Genomic DNA, 18947 nt, shown 5'->3' with positions numbered 1-18947 from the left:
GTGTGTGGGAGACACACAGGACAACTGAATGTGTATCCATTGTGTTTAGTATATGTTTCTACCTATCACAGGCATTGTTCAAGCAAAAGTCAGATTGTGAAGGGTTTCTCTTGTAAATAACGATTCATTTTTCATCTTCCACATTACTGGTGTCTAATCAGAAGGAACAACAACAATAATATACATTCAAACTGACTTTTGCAGACAAAGACACTTAGATTTCACACACCAGAAGTACTCAACAGTCAAAGAAGGCACTTGGAATAAACTTCCCTGAGAGTAAAATTAGTCCACAGATACGAAGTTTTCAAACAATTTTATGAGTTTGTTTATAGACCTTATTAAACCATGCCACCCCCATTCTTTTTTAATAAGCTTTCAATGTGTACATCTTCAAAGGACACTGAAGTTTTAAATATTTACTGTTCTGACATAAGTCAAGAGATAGTCGTCAGTGTATATTCGTGTGTTTAGATTACTTTATTTTGGGTTTGTTTTTTCTCCACCACCTGCTGCATACATTCTTTGACAGCTGCTAAATTTCTTACTGCTGTGAGCCAAGAGGAGAAAAGAGTGGTATTTTTGAAGAGTCTAGTGAGCCTCTGTGTTCAGAAATAACAATAAAAGCAAAACTTATTAGATTTGCTACTATGGGGAAAGAGGGTGGTATTTCCAAATTCTCTGTGGTCATTATAGAATACCTTTAAATTTTTGTTTTCTAGAAATGACACTTGGAACTGGAATCTAATGGTTATCAGCAGAAATGAACACCGATGCTTTACTGAAAACCGGGTAACCAGTAAAAGCGTGGAAGTTAAAAAGAATTTAGAATTACGGTGTGGAAATCATCACTATAAAAAATGGGTCCAGAGAACATCATTCTATAAGGTAGGTAATGCTTTCAACTACACATTTGGTAGAAAAGGCAAAATGAGTGTCTGATGGCATTCTGGTCTTGTAACAAACAAATCTATTGGTCGGAGTTAAATGTCTTCACGGAGTTAATATGAGGGGATTTCAAAAAGTTTGTGGAGAAACTGTGTTATCTATTGATCCAAAATTTCCACAAACTCTTTGAAGTCCTTTCATCCGCGGTCAGTATAGCACAGTGCCCGGACCGCAACCTCAAACCAAGGACCAGGTCCTGCCAAGTATACTTGACTCAGAGTGATGCCATGTGTCTCAGAGAACTTTAATCCTAGAGTTTTGAAGGCTATGAAATTTAGGAAGCAAATTGCCAGGGATTTTTCCCCCTGGGTCAGTTTAAATCCCAACCTTGTAGTTAGTAGTAGAGCATGTAACCTTTTGCACCACAAAAGGGATTTCTTAGAACACATCAGGGATTCAGTAAATTATAATCACCTTCCTTTCCCTATGCTGTCATTAATTTCCTTTCTTCTCAATACGTTGATTTCTAGAAACATTAGTTTAAAGAGTTTTGTTTTTTTCTTCCATATTTACTTAGACTTTTAAATTGTGTTAGGTATTTTTTCCCCTGAATGTTGAAATAATAAGAGTTTATTATATAAAAGTATATGATACAAGAATCATGATTAAAGAAATGATCATCTATAACCAGATACTTTGGAGACTTTGGGTCTTAAGCCAACACCCATTTCTAAAAAAAAAAGGTATTTTAAATAACTTGTGTCTTCAATTTTTTGCACTAAAATCTTATTGTGGTCATTCCCCAGCATTCTGGAACATTCAATCATGTAATATTTGATTTGCATGTAATGTAAGCACCTGATTTGATCCAACTAATCCCATTGATATGAGACATTTCTGAGTGTTCTATTTTTCCTCCTATTTTTAGTTCTAAAAGGAGCGCCATGAGTCTCTCCCCGCACATCAAGCAGATCCCTAAAACTAAAGTAACCTAATCAGGTTTATGCATATCAGCAAACTATTATCTTGGGAGCCTTGCCAACTTCCCACTCTTTGTTAATAAGCTATAAACATGTACATCTCCAAAGACCGTTGACATTTGACATAGTTCCTGTCCTGACATGCACCCTACACTCCCTCGTACTAGGGAGGGAGAAGTGTAGCCTATCCCAACATCTGTCTGGCATAAACAATTTGTGAAACTCTTTGCTTGCTTTTGTACTTCTTTTCCTAATAATAAATTAATATTTTTTCATGTATTTATTAAAACTCAGTACTTGCCACTTTGTGGATTACCTGTTAATTTCCTTTGTCCACTTTTCTCAATTGATGTACCTTTTTCGTGATGATTTGTAAGAACTCTTTGGGACATTACTATGGAGAGACACACACAGACGCACACAGACAGACAGAGAGATGAATGCAAGTGGATCCTTTCTAAAGAGAAACAAGCTGGACTAATTGCACTCTGTCACGGACAGTTTAAGGACTTGTGAGCGGTTAGTCTGAACATAACAACTTGGGGAAGTTTAAGCACGTGTTGATGATTTCCCAGAAACTTTTGTTTGTATTTTTGACTTGAAAGCTGTTTACTTATGATTTTTCAAGGAGTGCTCTTATCTGAGAGGTTTTCTGAACATTTGAGTCAGTGCTGAGTTGACCTTACTCTGTTTCCTGTCAAATGTAATGTAGGTATTTTTGCCACACATGTGAATTTATACACTTTCACATGATGGTTTTTAAGAAATCCTAATGTGCTGATACTTACATTCAGAAAGCACAGATATCAAGACTATGTTTAAGCCTAGACTTCACCATAGGTTTAAGTTTTAGGAAAAGCATTGAGTGTTGAGCATCACCTATCCGAGGGGAGGGAAAGAAGAGCACCAGATCAGTACAGGTGATTGGAAGTGAAAATCAATTTCTCCAATATTTTAATAGGTGCCCCTGATGGAAGGATTAGAAGTTTAAGCTCACCCAGAGGTCCCTTAGGAGAAAGTGCTAGTGATGTCCTCTGAAACATCGGTCAATGAGAAGGCTGTGGAGCCCGGCGGTGCTCGGACAGAGAGGAGAGCACTTTGAGTTGAGTCAGCTTAACAGCAATGGCTGGGGATGATGGTTTCAGGCTTAGAAACAATCAGTGTGCTTTATAAAAATTGCAATATGCACAGACAAGTTAGGGATTCAAGGTACATGTGTGCATGATTCTCAACCACAACTGAGATTACTACCAGTTGCCACTTTGATCTACTTGGAGGGCGAGGTCCCGGTCAATAGAGAATTGCCCCTCCCATTTGGTATTGGCAGGAGTCCTACAAATGGCGAGGGCAAGCAATTCCCCTTCCTTTTTGTCTGTCTGGTCCCTGGATTGCTTCAGCTTTTGCCTATAGGTGACTGGAGGCCTATAGGTGAAGGAGACAACATTATTTTAGTTTTTAAAATAATTTGTGTGATATATATGGATGCTTGAGACAGACGCTTGAATGTGTCTTTGGATTTGTTTATTTTGATTCGTTCTTGTTTAGTCCACTGTTTTCTGAAAATATCAAGGGAAGTTTGTCATTTGCTAGGGACTTGGTTTTCTGAGTAATTCTGCTCTTATCTCTACTCTACACCCTCCCGATGGTTCATTCTGAGAACACAGAATTACACCGTACGTTTTCTGAAAGAGAATGTTTTCCCCTGAATGTTTTGACCCAAGCAGGGGCTTTTAGATTATTCTCTCTCTCTCTCTCTCTGTGAAAGACAGAGTGAGAGGAAGGAAGACTGAGAAAAAGAGATTGAAAGTAAATGACAAAAATGCTTACAGTGACCACTCTGGCCCCTTCCCTCGGAGATCTGAATGATGTACAGGTGAGGCAGCAACAGGATGGTGTGTCATTGTTCCACTAGAAATAGTGCCAGACCAGTGGGACTTGTACTCCCCAATTGCTAGTTGTCTTTCTCTTTCTTGAAAGGTTTTTAATCGTAAAAGTTTGAATTGTTACTATTTGAACTTTGCTTTGCTTTTTTTAAAAAAAACAGGACTGTCGAGAGATAACAGAGAACAATAAAAACCCATTTAATTCTCAAATGAATGCAGAATTTCAAGATATGGGGTATTACACCTGTGTCCATTCTCTTCATTATAATGGGAAACTATTCAATGTCACCAATACCTTCAATGTATCAGTAACTGGAGGTAAGATGTATTTTAGAATTTGGAGGAAACAAACGTATCTGAGTAAAACTTAATTTTTTTCTTCTAAAGTAGCACAGGAGACATAGTGCTGTGATCACAACACAACTTTAAATATCAGGGCCAACTTCTCCCCTCTGGCATCCATTCATGGGGCAGATTTGTGGTTGTTGTGTCTCAGTGAAAGTTTGTATGAGTAAAATGGACCTCAGTCAGCTCTTTCTCCCTTATGTGGAATTTGTGTACATTTTGGAATCTCTCATTGTTAAATTGTAGGCTCTTTCACTGAACAGACGTAAGAGAGCTGCAAAACTTCATGAAAAAATTCCATTATCATGTAATTCCCTTTTCCATGAGCTTTTAGAAGCCCTTTGTATTTGTCAAGGATCTCTCTATTGAAGAAGGTGTCTGTGGGGGAGGCGAGTGCAACCCGTTAACACACTAACCAAGGTTGGGGGTTTGAGTCCACTCAGAGGCTCCTGAAAAGAAAGGCCCAACAACCTACTCCAGAAATACCCGCGATGTGACTTTATGCGGCATAGTTCTATGCCAACCCACGCGGGGTTGCCCTGAGTCTGAATTGGCACTAGTTTATGCCAAATACATCCACTGAGCACTAATAGATAGAGAAAGATAAAATATGAATAAGTAGGCAGCAAACTGTTTGCAAGGAATTTATGAACCAGAAGAGCCAGTAAGCCACATACAGGTACTATGGCGTGTCCAACAGGTGCCCTCGGTGAGGTGTCAAGAACATGATGAGGGGATAAAGCAACTGTTCAGCAAGCACCTCTCTTTGAGCTGGGTCTTTGAGCTGATGTGTGAGGACATCCCAAGGAGGAATGACCACTCAAGGTTGAAAGAACGACAGGAGTACACAGACAGTGCCGAGCGTTTGAGGTCGATGGCTCATTGTCTAGCTTGCCACAAACCCAGAGTATGTATCACAGAGAGGCAGAAGTATAACATTTCAGATAGGATCTTAGAGGTAATTAATTAAACCTCACTTAGTGAAAATATCCTTTATATGATACAGTCAATACATTCTCATCCTTCTTGGGAATTACAAAATAAGTTAGCACACCATACAGAAGCATAGTACAGATTCTAATAGTTTTAATTGAGAAATTCCCTCCTCCACCCCACCATGAAGGCTAAATAGGCATGCTGGTCATTCCCACTCGCTAGAGGAGCATATGACAAATTAAATGTAGTTCTGTTTGAAAAGGACACTCCTTCAAGCATTTGAAGATAGATGGCTTATCCATTCTGCACTTCACACTCTTCTCTCCATCATATTGGGAAATGTTAAACCCCAGCTGGATAACTCACTTAACAAAATCATGGACTCAGAGTTATGTATCTCTTCTGTGCTAGCAACAATTTTTCCCTCTTCACTTCAACTGTCCACTAATATGACTATATGCTCATGTATTGCTCCTGGGCTTTTTTATAGTGGCTTAAAAATAGAATTTATTATCTTACATTTCTGTAGGTGGAGGGTCTAAACTGAGTTGACTAAGCTGAAATCAAAGTGTTCCTAACATTGCATCCCGTACTTTCCTCAGCTTCTCTAGGGATCCGTGTACTTCTAAATCTGCAAAGCTCAGTGTATGTCACCATCATATCTGTCTATCTAACTCAAGATCTCTCTTGCTGTGACTTCTGTTTCCAATTTCCCATCTCCTTCTTTGAGACTTCTGCCTCTGCTTTCCTCTTATTAAGAATCCTTGTAGGGATATGCAAGTCTGATGAATAGCAAGGGAGGGGTGCCCAGTCCCACTGTTTTCTCCGCTTCAGTATTTATTCTGTGAAAACCTCCATCGTTCATGTGGGACAGGAAATAGGAGAAATCTACATTTAGAGACAGTGTTCAAATCAGAGGGTGAGCTGGATGTCTTGTCGTATCTCTTTTACACCAAAGACCAGAGAAAACAAGTAAACTAGACATAGAAGACAATTCTGGGATCCTGAACAGAAAGCTTGAGAGCCAGTGAGCCTACCCAACCAAATCCTCCACCCAACCAATAAGTCAAATACCCCTACCTACTCCAGCAGCCCTGAATCTGTGACAGACAATGATCAACACTCACCTAGCTGTTCATCAGTGGTATAGTCTCAGTGATCATACATGTTTTTAAAACCAACATGCAACCAGCAAATAAATACTTCAGAAGCATACCAGTCATGCCAGATACATACACTGATGTACTAAGGGGGTGCAGACTTGGCTACTAATATAATCTTCCTTCTAATGGTTTCATTATCCTATTCTTGTCTGCAAAAACCTGGAGTAGATAGAAGGTAAGCCAGCAAACAACATTACGTACAACTTTTATTCTGTGAAAACAGCATTAAAGTACATGTAAAGCAGTGAACAGTAAAGTCTTTGTTACACTAGAAATAACAACTATATCAATGTTTGTTTTAAAGACATTTTTTTACAACACTAATGATTTTTTCTTTTCTTTTGTCACTTTAGATCGCAATAATATAATTCCGGTTCTTTATGGATCAAAGTTTAACGAGATTGAAGTGGAATTAGGTATATTTTGATCTACATATATTTTGTGTTTGTGAATAGGGTGCATAAGTGATTCTCCTATGGGTAAATCTGATCCATTTTGATCAATTCATTTTGGCAACACATCTCACTTTTAGTAAAAAGTTATAAATGCCAGAAATAACATGACATTGTTTGAGTGTTGTCACCTTAGAGTGATTAAAAGGGACAGTCTGTCCAAAAACAATGGAGGTGACTGATGTATAGACTGAAGTGTTGAATGCTGTGTGTGATATTTCCATAATATTTCTGAATATCAAAATTATCTTAATGATCTAGTGATGCTGTAAAAGAAATAGCACAAGTGGGTTGCTTTCACAAACAGATTTCTTTTCTCAGAGTTAAGAACAACAACAAAAAACCAACTCACTGCCATTGAATCGATGTTGACTCATAGAGACTCTATAGGACAGGGTGGGACTGCCCCTGTGAGTGTCTGAGACTGTCACCCTTTAAGGGACTAGAAAGTCGAGTCTTTCTCCAGCTAGGAGGCTGGAAGTTCCAATTCAGGGCACCAGATAGGATTGATTTTAGACTTCACCACCACTAATATTTCCTCATTAACAGAATAAAGAAAACCTATTCCCAAATGGGATTATAATCACCAGGAGAAGGGGTGTGTGTGTGTAATCAACAAACCCATTGCTGTACAATTGAATCCTGATTCATAGAGATCCCATAAGACAGAGTCGAGCCCAATGCTGTAATCATAATTGAAGCACACACTACATGTTTTCTCTGATGGAGTAGCTAGTGGGTTTATACCACTGTCCTTTTGTTTAACAGCCAAGTGTTACAGGGTTTAGGATTTTCGACACAAATTTTGTGGGGGACACATTTCAACCAATAGCAGAACTTTAGGGAGCACTCTCTGGAGAATGTATTATGCAGGTTGAGTAACTGAATTGTTCATCAATTTACTAACTTGGCTACATATTTGGGAATGGGAATTATATAGACAGGTTGTATGAGTCAACATGTCCAGTTGATGAAAGTTGCTTTTCAAAAGCAAAGGAAGAAATGCACGTGTGCTGAGCACTTACTTCCTGCAGTCCCTGAATGGTGCAAGCGGTTAAGTGCTTCACAAACAACTGGCCAAAGAGCTGGTTCTAGAGCCCCCTCAGATGAGGACAGACTTACCTGCTTCCAAGTCAGAATCCATGAGTCAGGATCAGTTCGGCAGCAATGACAATAACAACAGGAGCCCTGTGGGTGCACAGCGCTGCACACTTGGTTGCTAACTACAGGCCTGCAGTTTGAGCCTACTAGACAAGCCTCAGGACAAAAATGGACATTTTCTGTTTCCATAAAGACTTACAGCTCTAGAAGCTCAAAGTTGCAATTCTGTTCTGTCCTGTCGGGTTGCCCTGACTTGGAATGAACTCAATGGCAGCACGCTTGGGTTTGGGTTTAATGATAACAACTCCAAGTACCTGCAGTGAATCAGGCAATATGTTAAATGATTGCATCATATTACTGAATGAAACCCTCCAAACATTGCTGTGGGGTATTGTTCCAATTTTATGGATTGAAAATCTGAAGCACAGAAAGGTGAATTTGTTTAAAATAAAACCGTTGGAAAGTGGCATATCAGAGATTCAAGTCTGAGTTGAACATGTCCAAAGTACACACCCTTTAAAAAAAAAACTTTCAGTTAGAGGAAGATGTATAGAGGAGATAATAAGGTTTATATTCAATAATTTATCCATCTTTTGTTTCAACTCATTCATTGCAGCGTCCTTACTGTTCCATCTCCCGTTTCATTTTCTCCTTGTGTTTTCTGTTTCAGTTCCTCCTTTCTTTCCTAATCCTCTGAACTTTGACATTGGGAAAATGTGCCCTTTTGATATTAATGGATTGGCTATCTCACTACTGGGGTGAGTTCAGTTGCAATCCGGAAGGGTATTAAGGGCCATATTTTCCAGAGTCCCACCTATCTCTTTCCGATCAGGAAGCCTGATCTCGTTTATGAGTTTGAGTGTTGTTCGGCATTTTTCTCCCACTCCATCTGGGACATTCTAAAGTGATCCTTGAAGAGCAGTAAGCAATGGCAGCTGAGCACTATGTAAATTGTCTGGTCTCAGCCTCGCATGTTCCATTAGTTCCCTGGACAAATTGTTTCCATAAATCCTTTGAATTTCATGATTTTTCTCTCCTTTGCATGGGGAGAAAACGATGACTACCCTTTAGATGGCTGCTGGTGAGACTTTAAGATCCCAGGCTCTATTGACCCAAGTGGAATGTAGACCATTGTCTTTGTAAACTGTGATAGCTATGCATGCAATTCTTGGAAACAGGGTTTTCCTTGATATGAAAACACAAGAGAAAAAATGATGGAAAGATGGATATCATATGGAGCGTGCTAAGGAAAATGAAGAATGATGACGCTAGAGAATTTGAGAAAGGGATTCCCCAGAATCTGAGGATCCCTGTCCTAGGACCCATAGAGAGCCTTTCTCTAGAGCAAGTGCTCTATCCTCCTGAGCTGGGACAAAGGGAGTGTTTCTTCTTTAAAACCACTCACTTGTAGTACTTCTGGTAGCGAAGTAAGACTTGGAAAACCTTTGTTTTGCTCTCAGTTTTGAAGAATGTTTTATTCTGATAGTGCATTCGAGGTTTGCAGTTATGTCCTGCTTTTGAAAGAGGCCCCGTTGTTCACTAGCAGTCTTAATTTCTGTTGCGAAGTTAACCTGTAGTCTTGTTGGCTGCTTTTTCTCTTATTTATTATAATGTTAATATAAACTATATATATTAATACATAACTATATTATATTTCACAACACATTATACAACAGCTATAAGAACAGATCATACATCATGCAATAATATATTAAAATAGACTTCGTTTAGCAATATGTTTTTCTTTTGGAGACTTCAAATAGTTCATCTTCATATTTGACTTTGATATGGCTGTGTAAATTTCACTGAGCTTCTTGTGGACTTATTTAACCAACATTGAAAGTTTTCTGCCATTATCACTTTGAATGTTTCTTTTAGCCCTTTCCCCAGTTCTTTTCCTTCTGGAATTTCAATTATGTGGATTTTCGATGTTCCACATGAGTCTTCTGCTATGACATTTTCATTTTCACTATATGGTGTAGTTTGGGTCTTTACCTAAATCCAACTTAAATAATTCCATCATCTTTGATGTCCAACCAGATTTTCGACTCACTTGATGGGCTCCTCATTTCATTTGCTCTTGTGTTCAGGTCTTGAATGTAGATTTGATTTTTAATAGAATATTATTTTGTAACTGTCTATTTTCATCTTTTTGTCCATCTCTTCTTTATCTTATACAAACTATAGACATTTCAAAGTCTTTCTCTACAAAACCCAGCATTCTCCATCACTCATGGGTCTGCTTTCATTATCTAGCACTTACTGATCACTTTTTACATTTTTCTTTCTCCTTGCATGTGTTTTAAAAATATTACTATGATATCCTGACCTTTGTGTATTAAACAACTAAAGTGAATACCATTTATGTTGTTTTCCTCTACAAATGTTTGCTCTTTACTCCCCTGGGCAGATCGGGTGAGAGGGATTCATCTTAGTCTACGCAAGGGGCTGAGCGGGTGGTAGCTCCGTCGCAGGTGCATTAGGTTTGATCTTCCTCTCATTTCCAAAAACGTGCAGGAGATGACAGGCATGCATCTGTGGCAACGCCTTTCTTCTCATGGAGTTGGTTTCCCAGGTAGCATGCGTCGGGGGAGATTTCATTCTGCCTTTGCAGGATTTCCAAGCTCTTCAAAAATATCCAGAGCTTGGGATTTTCCAGATTCCTATCCACCATGCCATCCCAAGTGGCTGTCAAAAACTCCACTTTACAGTTGTTTATTTTCTCCTTGAGTTTCTTCTGAAAAAAATTAAAATAACAGTCTCAGCTCGTCTAAGAAGGACTCTATCCTAAATGTAATTTCACCTCAAGTCTTTTTCTTTGTTTTCATGCACATCGATGCTTTTAATACGTTGCTTTGTCTGATTTACCCAACTCCTATCCTTTTCCAGCATTTTCAGTTGAGTAGTGGCCTAAGACTGTGTGCTGAATTATGCATGTACAGGAAAAGTCCACTGTCTTAAGTAAACCTGACCTTTGCTTTTTTTGTTGGTAGAAGATGCTGTATATCCTGAAGATAGAATGCTTGTTAAATTGTCTACCTTATATATGCTTTTTATTCCTTAAAACAAGGCGTACTTGTATTCTTTCTAGGATATAGCACCACATTGAGTGTTTGCTCCGGTAATATACATTGTTTATATTAATTTTAAATAATTGTGTTAATTAAAAACATTTGGAAAATCTAAGCTCCTAAAATACAGCTACTGATTTTCAACTTTTACCTAGGAAAAGATAAACAGCTCAACTGCTCTGCTTTGGTGAATGAAGATGATAATATTTATTGGAGCATCTGGAGAGAAAATGGAATCGATCCTAATGTACATGAAGAGAATGAAATAAAAACTAAGTATGTATGTGATGTTGTAACAAAAAATACTGGACTTGTAATTGATTGATGTGTTAGTCAGAGTTAGTAGAAATTCTGATTATTTGAAATTATAACTTCCAAACTGTAGGTCAATGGAATATGCGGAAGCTTTTGCAGATATCTAAATTAGAAAAAGAATATCAACGGGACCTTTTATGGCACTTTTTATTTATTCATTATTATTTTTTAATGTAATTGAGCCAAGATTTACAGAGCAAGCTGGTTTTCCATTCAAGTATTCATCAACATTTTGTATCTTAGCATTGTTTCACCCCCTACAATGTAACAGCACTCTTGCACCTCTTTCTTGTGGTCAGCATTTCTATTCACCCTTCTTTCTTATCCATTCCTGTTTTCTGAGGTTTATCTCAGGGTAAACGCTGCCTTTCAGTTTTAGGGCATTGTTTATTTTATGGTCGTCCTCGCACCTTGGTCTGATTACTCACACTATCGCACCTTGGTCTGATTGCTCACACTATCGTGTTATCTCTTGCTTGACCATGGGACTGAGTTCAGTTCTGTCCTGAAGAGTGACCAAGGACAATAGACTGAGTATTTCACCAATCCCTGTCAAACCAGCAAACGTGGTCTTCTTTATTATTTTGAGTTTTCTTCTACCTTTCTCTTCCTCTTGACTCAAGGACCTCTATTGTTATCTGTGGTTGAAATGAAACTTCTTAATATGATTCGTCTATCCCTATTTCTGTAACTGCCAAATGATTTGGCAAGACAATGTAAATAGAAGGGATTGGTCCGTTTTGGCTGCCATTCTCCTATCTTAGAATCAGGAAGAGAGAGAACACTCAGGACCACTAAGGAAGAAGAGCCAGTAGCAGAGTATGTTCTGCTCTGTTTCCCTGAAAATAAGACAGTGTCTTATATTAATTTTTGCTCCCAAAGATGTGTTAGGTCTTATTTTCAAGGGATGTCTTATTTTTCCATGAAGAAGAATACAGTACACATTTATTGTTTTATTAAAAGAGACCTCGCACTTCCTGTCTCCTCCGGCTGCGCTGTGGCCAACAGTGAGCTGTGCAGCGGAGCCCGCTGCTACGGTCCAGAGTTCAGAGTTACGGTAGCTTCAGGGGGCCTTATTTTCGGGGAGGTCTTATTTGGGGGGGGGATGCCTTATATTTCAGCAAGAGGCAAAACTGTAAGTAGGTCTTATTTTCAGGGGATGTCTTACTTTTGGGGAAACAGGGTAGATCTCTTCCTGCTTTAAGAGGCAGAGAAAAAAGAGCCTGCCACAAGGACACGAGGGGCCTAATCAAAGAGGCCAGGAGGGAGAGGGTAGGAATAGCTCTGAGACTATGAGCTCAGAGGAATGTAGAGCAAGGGGTGGGCTTCCTGGCTTATGGAGACCAGAGGCCAATGGACCATGTGGCTGAGAGCCTTAGGCCCAGAGAGAAAGAGGGAGACTTGGCTGTTGAATGAGGAGAGGGACTATTGTGGCCAAAAGGCTGTTCCATTAAGGTTTTCGGATCCTGGCTTGTGGTAATCTGTTAACTTTGCTCACAATCACCCATCACTGTGAGTATTGACTTTGAGTTCTGCATGGCCACTATAATGCGCTATTGAACTCAGCAGAATAGCAGAGTGTTGTGCGGGGAGAAGTGGGCATCAGAATACATATAAAGAAATACATATACCTCTGTCTCGTGGAAACCGGCCGGGGCCCATGTGGAGCTAACTTCTCCTTCTTTGTTTCTTTGTGTAGCCAGGGGGGGTCAGATGTGGCCTCAACATTTGTTTGTATGTGTGATCCTCTTCGTAGTAGTCAGCAATAGGGGGTGGACGTCATGTAGTTCTTCTGGCCTTGGGAGAGTGAAGACAGTTTTGTGTGATCCATTAGTCCTTTGAAATAATTATTTCCATGAATCTTCAGTGAGTGACTAGCCCAATAACCCAGTCCCTCCAGATATGTGGTTATAGGTAAGAAGATTACATTCCTTTGGTACTGTTTATTCTATTATAAATATATATATATATATTTGTAGAACATACAAATACTTTCAGGTTTGTAGATATATTGTCTGCCAAATGTATGTGTAGTTTTGTCTTGCCTGACTGCCCTTATATATTATAGATTAATGTTTGTTATTTACGACAATGCAAGGTGGTATATATCCTTTTCTTCAGTGAGATTGTGTTTGATGATCCCGTAGTGTATGTTGTCTTTCTCTCCACCCACATTATTTCATGTCTATTATCTAGTTAGTGATTCTCCATCCTCTCTCTTCCCTCTCCATCCACACTGTCTGGTTCTGCATTATTCATTACTATTGTAAAGTGTTCTGTTTTGTGTATGTACCATAATTTTTGTATCTACTTACCCATGGATAGACCCTTAAGTGGTCGCCATTGCTTTCCTCTTGTGAACAATACTACAGTGAACATTGGTATACATGTATCTATATGTATTCCAGTTCTTATTTCTTTAGGAGAGATATGTAGTCATGGGGTTGTTGGATACAATGGTATTTCTTTAAAAAAAAACACTCCAAAAACCTTTGTACTGTGAAATTGTGAACGTTTAGAGAGTAGATCTGTTTTTCATTCAATTCGTGTACATTTTGTTCATCTCTTTGATCGCAATCACCACCATGCACCATCACTTCTCCCACGCACTCCCTCTGTTCCTGTTTCCCTTCCTCTTTTGTTCATCACCCTCCTGTGACAGGCCAGGCTGTCTAGAGAAACAAATCCAGTGGTGCTCACATATGAGTAAGAAATAACTTTATGTCAAGAAATAATTCTATATCAAGAAGGCACCAGAGCCCAGTCCAACTCAAGTCCATAAATCTGATGCTAGTGCCTAAGTCCCTCTCAAGACTCATGTAGCTGCAAGCGGGAAGCAGGAGGCCAGAAGAGGACAGGCTGGTGGGTGGAGGCCAGAGTCAGTGGATCCAAGGTCAGTAGAAACAGGGTCCACTTGTGCGCCCCCCCCCCTCCAGGGAGGGAGAGTTCTCGCAGGGCGGAAAGACAGGGAGCTTCCCAGCTTCCTGGTTTATAAGAAAGCCCCCAGGAGGCAGCATGAAGCTGGGACATGATTGACAGGTTGAATTCCACTCCTCAGCTTTCATACATCTTCAATTTGGCATAAAATCATCTCACTGCTATTCTTTCTGAATTCTTTTCCTTGGGTAAATGCTGCCTTTTACAAACATCTCAAATGGCTATTGGGTCAATGGTGTTTGTACCTCTCTGATGTTATTGTTCCCCATATGGATATGCCTATTGCTTTAATAAAAATGGAGCCATGAAGGTGTTTCATTCCAGATCTGATGCGTGACTAGGAGGATCCCACCAGTTTCTATCTAACCAGGAAGCCTAACATCTTTTATGATTTTGAGTTTTGTTCCACGCTTTCCTTCCATTCTATTCAAGGCCTTCCCTATAAGATGGGCTTGGAACGGCAGGCAGTGGAGCACTTGGTAAGGGCTTAGTTCTTCTGGTTTAGGACGGAGGAGACGGATGTCCACGTAATCCATTCGTTCACTTGACTCATTGTCTCCATGTGCCGTTGATCATATTTACTGCTTTCCTCAAGACAAGGATAAACCAATAGCAACAACTTTTATGGCCACTCACTCATGAGCGTTTATGGTTCCAGTAACTATTTATCAGTTTCAAGCCAGCTGATAATTCACTCATCCTGTTTGTCCTGTCTCTTGTCAGTCTTTGTCCAGCCTGTTCTCTTAGTGTTGCATCCAAATCTCTCTTCTTTCCTCTGAAGCTCACAGTTCAAGGATGATCATTTCTGTCCATTTTATTTGGTTGCTCAGATCTTTGTTGAGACTGCCTGGGTGGCATTCCTGCCTAGTCTGCCATCTGGCCCAAAGTCACTCAAATGGCATTTCTGTTTTCAACAGAGGTTGTGCCCTATTCCAGTCCCACCAGCAGGACATGAAGGTACAATTTTCCCACATGCTCTTTAGGATTTGTTGTTTTCTGAATCACCGCAATTTACTATAATTTCAGGTTAATATTACCTTTTGGTCAAGATGGGGGGTGTGTGTGGTTACCTAAGCATCATATAAAAGAGCAATTACTAAAGTCACAGGTCTTTTGGATTTTGAAAGGGATTAAGTGCTTGATTTTTACTACTGTGCTAGGGAAAAGATCAGGTAAGGAGTCTGGAACAGGTATAAGTTACTTGGGGTTTTTCCTGACTTGCCTTGCTGAATTGCTAATATATCTATAGATATGTCTATGGTGGCCATCATTGTCAGGGATTTTTTCTACAGAGCCCCAGGTACAGCCAAGATCGACAGTCCTTTATTTCCACTTCTCACAGAGCTACATCCGGTACACACGCATTTAATTTGTTCCCCTGACCCTTGAAAATAGATACAAGAAACTTAAGAAATATCGAAAATCACAAGGAATCCAACAGCCATTTTGCGGGTAGCTTTGCATGTGTTTGGGGAATTTCTTTGAGGAGCATTAGATATGCTAACATAAACATTGCCTCTTGGTTTTTTAGAGAAACCTTGTTTCTTTTTAGCACCTTGGCTCCAGTGATTATTTTATCAGAGTGAGAATTGGGAACTTTATACAGAACACAAAATTTTCCAGAAATTTGTTATATTTCAGGTAGACATTATTTTAAATTACCAGTCATCTAGTCCCATTGGCATCCCTTGTTGATGGGCTGACATTGAATATATTTATCACTGAAATTCCCTGTCAGATAAAGAACATGAGAACAACAGTAAAGGGAGGGGGAAAGGAAGGAGCTATCATTGTCTTCAGTTTACAGATGAAGAGCTAAGCTTTCATGACTTCCCCTAGGATTTGTAGTAAGTGATTGAGCCAGGCAGGGAACCGAGACAGTCCACAATTCTATCTCTTAAGACTGTGCACTTCTAATTTTTGAGTCTGCTAGTGTTTATATCCAGTGTATTGTCACCCCAGAGATCTAATTTTCACAATAGGGATGAAAATATACCTACAGAAGAAAACACTTGCTGCGACGGAGTCACTTCAGAGTCCTGGAGAGCTGGTGTGTGACAGGGTAGAACTGCCCTGTTGAGGTAGTTTTCCTGCCTATGTTCTCTATGCAAGCAGTTTCCCAGCCTTTTCTTTCTTCCTGGGTGCGTTCAAAGTGCCAAGCTTTAGGACAGTAAATAAGAGTAAACGGGGCTACTAAGGCATGCGATTTTTAGACAATAAATGTTGGATTTGGTTAAATTCTCCCGTGGTCCTGCCAGTAAACTGGATGTGCATGTTTTCCTACTGTAGTTCCCTATTACTCCTTCCCATAAACCAGACTAAGCTAGTGGGAGATAAGAACAACCAACCAAATGGATTGGAAATGGAGCTTGGGCGAGGAGAGCTCCGCAGTCTCTCTTTACAGTTGGCGAGGTAAGCTTCGGATGGCACCCTTGTGGCTTCCTCAGGGCCCTTTGAGACTTACTTCTGAGTTTTCATTCATTTTAGATAGTTGATGATTTTGTATTGGTAAATTCTATGTAAAATTACATTCTGCAACATTACTTTATTTTTTGGATTTTATTGTACTTTGGGTGAAAGATTCCGTGCTGATTAGTTTTCCATTCAACAATGTATATACCTTTTGCTTGGTGGCATCCCCAGCAAGTCCCTCATTGTAACACCACTCTTGCCGCCTCCTCGCCGGGTTCCTCCTTTCCATTTGCCCTTCTCTTCTGACCCTTCCTGATAGCTGAGCTTTGCTTTTGCACAATGCCGTCTTTTTGTCTCACGCAGTTGATTATACTATTACGTGCAACTTCCTAGGATTTCCTATTGTTTGACTGAATGTTGATCCCTGGGAATGGGGTCATTTCCAAGCCTGAATGGTGTCTGAGGGCCCAAGTTTCAAAGGTTTCACCAAGCTCTATCAGAGCTGTGACTCTGAATTTTGAATTTTGCTCTACATTTAACTGTTGTTTCTTTTTCTGTCCTAGGATCTCCTATTATGGTCCTTCTCAAAGCAGTCAGCGGTGGTTGCAGGATACACCTAGTGGTTCTAGTCTTGGATAGTGGATGTTATAATACTGGTGGTCCATTAACCTTTGGACTAATCTTTGTGGGCTATGCGGGGCCATTTGACCAGTCTGTACCCTAAGACTGTGGGCTGGGTCCCCAAGCTCAGCAACGCATCCTCTAAAAGTGTTTGGTTATAATTAAGTCGTTTTCACAGTATTACTTGCTGTGTGTTCAACTGTATATGAGATGCATGGGCATATTTGTAGCACATAGCAAATCCATATGCAGAAATATTATCTGCCAAATCTGTATATGCTCATTGCTCCCATCATCATTAGGTGGTGCGATCAAGTTGTTTCCAATGCATAGCTACCCTACGTACGACAGGATGAAAGACGGGGGTCCTGCACCAGCCTCACACTTGTTATGTCGGAGCCCATTTTTGCAGCCACAGGGTCAATCCCTCTTGTTGAGGACCTTCCTCATTTTCTTTGTCTCTCTACTTTACCAAGCATGACAGCCTTCTCCATAGACTAGTTCCTCCTGACAACGTGTCCAGAGTATGTGAGATGAAGTCTCACCATCCTTGCTTCTAAGGAGCATACTGGCTGTCCTTTTTCCAACACAGATTTGTTTGTTCTTTTGGCAGTGCAGAGCGCTTTCAATATTCACCCCCAGCACTTCCATTCAAATACATCAATTCTTTATTGGTCTTGCTTGCTCAATGTCCAACTTCACATGCGTATGAAGCAACTGAAAATACCATGACTTGAATCAGGCACACCTTACTCCTGAAAATTATACTTTTTAAAAAAAAAACATTTTAAAGGTGTTTTATGCAGCAGCTTTACCCAATGCTGTGCATTGTTTGAGCTATTGACTACTGTTCCTCTGAGCGTTGATTGTGGTTCAAAGCAAGACAAAACCTTTGGCAATTTCAAACTTTTCTGTTCTTCTCAGGGTGTTACTTATTTGTCCGGTTGTGAGGATTTAGGTCTTCTTTACATTGAGTTGTAATTCACATTGGAGGCGGCAATTTTTGATCTTCCTAAGCAAGGCTTCAAGCCTTCCTCACCTTCAGCGAACAAGGTTGTGTCATCTGCATATTGACATTTGTCAATAAGCCTTCCTCCAATCCTGACGTTGCATTCATCATCATATAAGACAGCTTTTCTGAGCAAATGCTTAGCATACAGATTGAACAAGTATAGGGAGAGGCTACAACCCCGACGCACATCTTTTCTGATTGTAAACCATACAGTATGCCCTGTTCTATCACCACACTGCCTCTTGATCAGAGGGCACGTTCCACACAGGCACAATGGAGAGTTCTGGGATCCTCATTCTTCTCCCGGCTATTTCACAGTTTGTTATAATCCACAGTCAGATGCGTTATCATAGTCAACAAAACATAAGTAAACATCTTTCTTGTGCTCTCTCTCTATAGCCAAGATGTTTTATGGAACAATAACTTCACATTTTTAATATTTTTGTTTAATAAAGTTCCAATATTGTTTACTTTTCGTTTGATTGAGACTTTAATCTTGTTTCTTTGTTGTTCTTGTTAGTATAATTTCATTGTATTTTGATAGCTTTCTGTATATGAAATCCAGGATAGGTAATTCTAAAGAGATAGTAATTGGATTAATGGTTCCTTGGGACAATAACAGGGGAGGTTGGGGGAAATGGGAGCTAATAACCATGAGTACAGGGATGAAGGAATTGTTCTTAAATTGATTGTGGTGATGACTGTACAACTCTTTTTTATATGATTGAACTAGTAAAGTATATGATAAAAAACCCAGGGACAAGGGAACTACAAGTGATCCAAATTGGTGGGGAGGAAGGTGTGGGAGACCTGGTAGGGCATGATCAAGGG

The 18947-nt window shown here is 39.8% G+C and overlaps 1 protein-coding gene across 1 annotated transcript in view; it reads left to right on the top strand.

The window, feature by feature from the left end:
- Positions 1 to 18947, top strand: part of IL18R1 (interleukin 18 receptor 1) — a 37063-nt gene that overhangs the window by 9198 nt on the left and 8918 nt on the right. The window contains exons 3-6 of the mRNA XM_004704441.1: positions 723 to 888; positions 3913 to 4069; positions 6549 to 6611; positions 10975 to 11095. Of these exons, the coding sequence (XP_004704498.1) occupies positions 723 to 888; positions 3913 to 4069; positions 6549 to 6611; positions 10975 to 11095 (507 nt within the window). The remainder of the gene's footprint in view (positions 1 to 722; positions 889 to 3912; positions 4070 to 6548; positions 6612 to 10974; positions 11096 to 18947) is intronic.

The sequence above is a fragment of the Echinops telfairi genome, unplaced genomic scaffold (genome assembly GCF_000313985.2).
Source record: "Echinops telfairi isolate 266 unplaced genomic scaffold, ASM31398v2 ScPeMD7_7467;HRSCAF=8505_1, whole genome shotgun sequence".
NCBI lineage: Eukaryota > Metazoa > Chordata > Mammalia > Afrosoricida > Tenrecidae > Echinops > Echinops telfairi.
The sequence above is the reverse complement of the archived record's forward strand: the minus strand, read 5'-3'. Positions and strand labels throughout refer to the sequence as shown.